Genomic DNA, 4,234 nt, shown 5'->3' on the forward strand with positions numbered 1-4,234 from the left:
CGCATACCATTAATTTCGCGGCCACGCGCCCGAAAAATCGCGCCCACGCGCCTGAAAAAGCGTCTGGAATGACCATGTACTGTCACGTCACCATAACTTCCTGCACGTTCTGACACAGTCAGAAGAAACCGTCGCACGACGTGTCAGAGGTTTGGACTGTTCTGATCCTTCCACCAACTCTTCGAATTTCAAAATTCAAAATTCAAAAAGACTTAAAAGTAAGCGGGAAAATACCCCTTACCTTGGCAACCAAGTAACTGTAAGACAGGTGCGGGTACAGTGTTAAGGCAAAACCCTTCACATACTTAGCACCCGCAGGGAATTGACGCCAGGAATACCTTGGAAGTAAAGTAACCGTAAGACAAGTGCGGGTACAGTGTCAAGGCAAAACCCTTCACATACTTAGCACTCTGCAGGGAATTTAAACCAAGAAGGATCTTCTGGGCCATGCTGGCGGGAACGGGAATAACATCCCCGCATGACGGGAACGTCGAGAACTATATTGTTCGAAACTCCATGATGGGATTGGTGGTTTTAGCATAATTGATCAGTATGTTGAAAACTACCAAAACCCCACGGAGAATCCACACAAGTAGGACTCAACGCTCCTGACGTACGAGGAGGTTACAAACCTACCCGCTTCACACCCAAAGATCAAGCAGAAAAGTCGGGAATTTCTGCGTGACATCAGGAAAACCGCGGGAAGAATTACCACGGAAAACCGAAAAACTAAACCCCTTTTCAAAACCCCTTGCTAAGTCCAAAAGTTCACCTCACTTATTAATAATTCATGAGAAGAACATTGGACTGAGGGGACTTGAAGAGGTAGGTCCAAGCAGAGCCCAGTTGGACCCGCAAGACTCACCTTGAACAGGGACGTCTGCGCAATGACCAACTGCTCCAGCAGGACCCACCATGCTCAAAGAACCTTACGCGCAGTACGCCAGCTGTACCTGCAGGGAAAGCCTCCCAATGGTGAAGTACCCCACCTGTTCCCGCAGCTGCGGATACAAGCCATCAGGGAAGGCTACCCGCACTAACAGCAAGGCTACACGCACAAGGCATTCGCTACTTCAGTAGTCACATGAAGGAATGAGCAAGGCGGGAACACTCCCGCCTAAATGAGCCAGTCCGTATGCTTCTGGAAGGTCTTTCGTACTATACCTACTAAGGTATGGGCGGAACAGACAATTTGACCAGAGCAGCCCATGAACTAATCACAGGGTGACAGCTCACCGACAACAATACGAGGAGGAGCACCCTCCAGTACTGTTTGTCACTATTAGCCGCTGCCTACTCACCAACCCTTACGATGTGACGTGCGCAGCCTACAGTTGGTGGAACAGTGCGTAGCCGGCAGTAAAGGAACGGTATACAGCCGACCTTATTACTGTTGGCCGTAACCTATCCACCAACCAGCATGGCCTGTGCGTAGTCCACTGTTGGTAGAACAGGAATACTATTCAGCCGGCTGTACCTGCTTGGAAACCTACCTTCGGCTATAAATACTCCAACACCTTGGAATGGTAAGGACATGATCTGATATCTCAATCTTATCTAGCAATCTCTTAATATACACTTATATTCAGAGCAATCTAGTCTGATTCTCACGCCGGAGGGTGGTCACAAGGAGGAACCCCCCCCTTCTCAGTGACGAGCTTACGGTGTCTGTTTTGCAGGTCCCCTGAAGAACAACCTTCTCTGCTGGACCTCATCCGTGGGAAACATTACTTAACCCCCAGATTATCTATAATCTGCCCGTGGGTTCACCTAGTGTTTCTTCAAACTGCTAACTAGAAGGTATGATTTCTATTTAGAACACATTATAATGAAATCAAACATGTTTAAATAAATTAATATAAAATAGATTACAAAATTATCAAAGCTTTAAAAGGAGAAATTTCGTAACTCGTCCCGTCACTAATTTCTAGGGTTCTAGAATACAATTAAGAGAATAACTCGAGTTCAGAGTTCTATAATCTATGTTAATAGCCCGTCTAAAAATGCGCCCAAAATTCTACAAAAATACGATTGATGTGGGCCGGCCCCTACGCCTCTTTGGGCCCGACATTGAACTTAGCTATGAAAAATCCAATTGTATCATGTGGGCCCGACGGATCAAACCTCTGGACAAGATCTTCCTCACCAGGACTTAACCATTCCCTGAAAAAAAAATCCGAACATCAATAACTCGTAATGTCACAGACTGTCAATTTGATTAAAACTTTTAAATATTTTAGAAACTTACTCAAAATATCCATCGGATGATTCATAGCGACCGAGTAATCCTGGTCCCCCGATTTTTGGATGCTAAAACATACACAAAAGTGCATAAGATAAGAGAGAGGTGGCAAAACGAGTCGGGTTGAAAGTCACCCAAAGTGCATTATATAATGCACTTTAAAGTAATAATATAGTTTTTTTATTATCATATATGACACACAAGTTATTAATAAATAATTTGTTATTTTTCGTCAAAAGGAAAAAAGGGTGCAACTAACCTGTGGTGCCAATGAAAGAAATTTATACATGTCTAGAGCGTAACGAACAACAGCCTCGTTTTCACCTGGATTTATCGTGCATCTGGAATTTAACATGCAGATGTTATAACACTCATTCGTAGAAGCCAATAAAAAAGGTTAAAATAAGGCGCACACATGTTAAAAGAAGTGCTAAAGTAAAATTTAATTAAAAAACATATTATAAGAACGCTTCTTACGTGGAATATACGAGAACTCCCCCTGGGCGAACTAGCTGAACAGCCTGATCAAACATTCGCTGCTGATACTTCCCGTGTCTTCTTAGTGATTCTACCGTTTCCTTTAAATAAAGAAATGTCAGTAAAAATGCGTTAATGTCTTCTTACTGAATCTTGTTTGAGATTATATTATGTTTAACAAGTATATACATTTATGCATATATATGTGTGTGTATAGGTTTTGTTTAAGAAACAGGATTACCTCTGCAGCAAACAAACGTGGTCTCAATCCAAGAGCAGAACAAGGAGCGTCAAGAAGAACTCGATCAAAACTGTTTGGAGCAAACCCTTCACATTTATTCACTCTGCCACCTGTCAACTGATTTTTCCCGGGACCGTTTTTCATTCTTCGGTTTTGTTTCCTTATTTCAGCTTTACTTGTATAAGGACCTTTTTTCAGCTCATCCTCCTCACCTATAAAACTACCTAAATTAAATATCTAAGAGCACATGATAATACACATTATTTTATAAAAAGAAAGTAACTTACAAATCTTGTTGTCTTCTGTTGTAGGAGATACTAATTCTCCATTAACAAGATTTGCCGACTCTGTCTGTTGACCAGTTTGACTTACTTCAACTTCACTAGAAGTATGTGTCACCGTGCCATTTAATTTATTCTTGTAAACGGCTTTTAGGGCGTCTAGTTTATATGCGGTTATGCAATTTAATCCAAGTTCTTCAGCCAGATTTTGGATCTCAAGCACCTGCATAGTAAAAACATCATTACTACCAGATTAATTACTATTTAAAAAAAATAATATTATATGGGATATGAATATGAATCGTTACCTTGTTATGGATCTATCAACAGCAATCACTTCTCCTGTATCCTTCATAAGCGAAGCAATTGCAGTGGTTTTTCCACCAGGGGCAGCACACATGTCTAATATTCTTTCCCCCTGTTGCGGGTCTATCGAGCAGATGCTTAATCAAAATTTATTCCGGTCGAGAAAGAAAACTATGACATCATTTACAAGCATTTTATCTAAAAATGAAAACCATTATATAGTTTTTTTTAGTATTTATGTCATCCAGTTTAAGGGTGTGCATGAAAACAAAAAAAGAACTGAAACTGAAGAAACCAAACCGAAATAACTGAAGTGAATAAAAAACTGACAATCAGTTTTGTTTTATGTTTTCGTAAAGACAGTCGGTTCGGTTTTGGATATAGTAAAAACCGAAAAAACCAAATTTATAAATTTTCACTTTCTATTTTTTATTTTAACTAATTTATAAAAAATTAACAAATTGTGTAACCAAATATTTTAGCCCAAATGTATAATAAACAATTACATATTAATTAATAAAAAGATTTATGCCCAAATTAATTATTTTGGGCCATTTTTTTGGCTGAAAAATTTCAAAATCAAATGGCAAAACCGAAAAAACTAAAATCGGATGGGTTTCAACAACTATAAAACCAAAATTTCGGTTTTCGATTCGGCTTGAGTTCAATACTGGCCCATGCATCACC

The 4,234-nt window shown here is 40.0% G+C and overlaps 1 protein-coding gene across 1 annotated transcript; it reads right to left on the reverse strand.

Moving 5' to 3' along the window:
* Positions 1-1,987: 1,987 nt before the first annotated feature.
* Positions 1,988-3,641, reverse strand: LOC143590587 (rRNA (cytosine-C(5))-methyltransferase NOP2C-like). Its single transcript, XM_077071023.1, has 7 exons — positions 3,579-3,641; positions 3,248-3,464; positions 2,961-3,172; positions 2,720-2,820; positions 2,502-2,583; positions 2,249-2,310; positions 1,988-2,163 (listed from the first exon to the last, which is right to left on the reverse strand). The coding sequence occupies exons 1-7, from the start codon at positions 3,639-3,641 to the stop codon at positions 2,049-2,051; spliced, it is 852 nt and encodes a 283-aa protein (XP_076927138.1). The 3' UTR covers positions 1,988-2,048.
* Positions 3,642-4,234: the final 593 nt, after the last annotated feature.

Source organism: Bidens hawaiensis, unplaced genomic scaffold (genome assembly GCF_021521415.1).
Source record: "Bidens hawaiensis isolate Kalapana, Puna unplaced genomic scaffold, B.hawaiensis_p1.1 tig00038674_1, whole genome shotgun sequence".
Classification (NCBI taxonomy): domain Eukaryota; kingdom Viridiplantae; phylum Streptophyta; class Magnoliopsida; order Asterales; family Asteraceae; genus Bidens; species Bidens hawaiensis.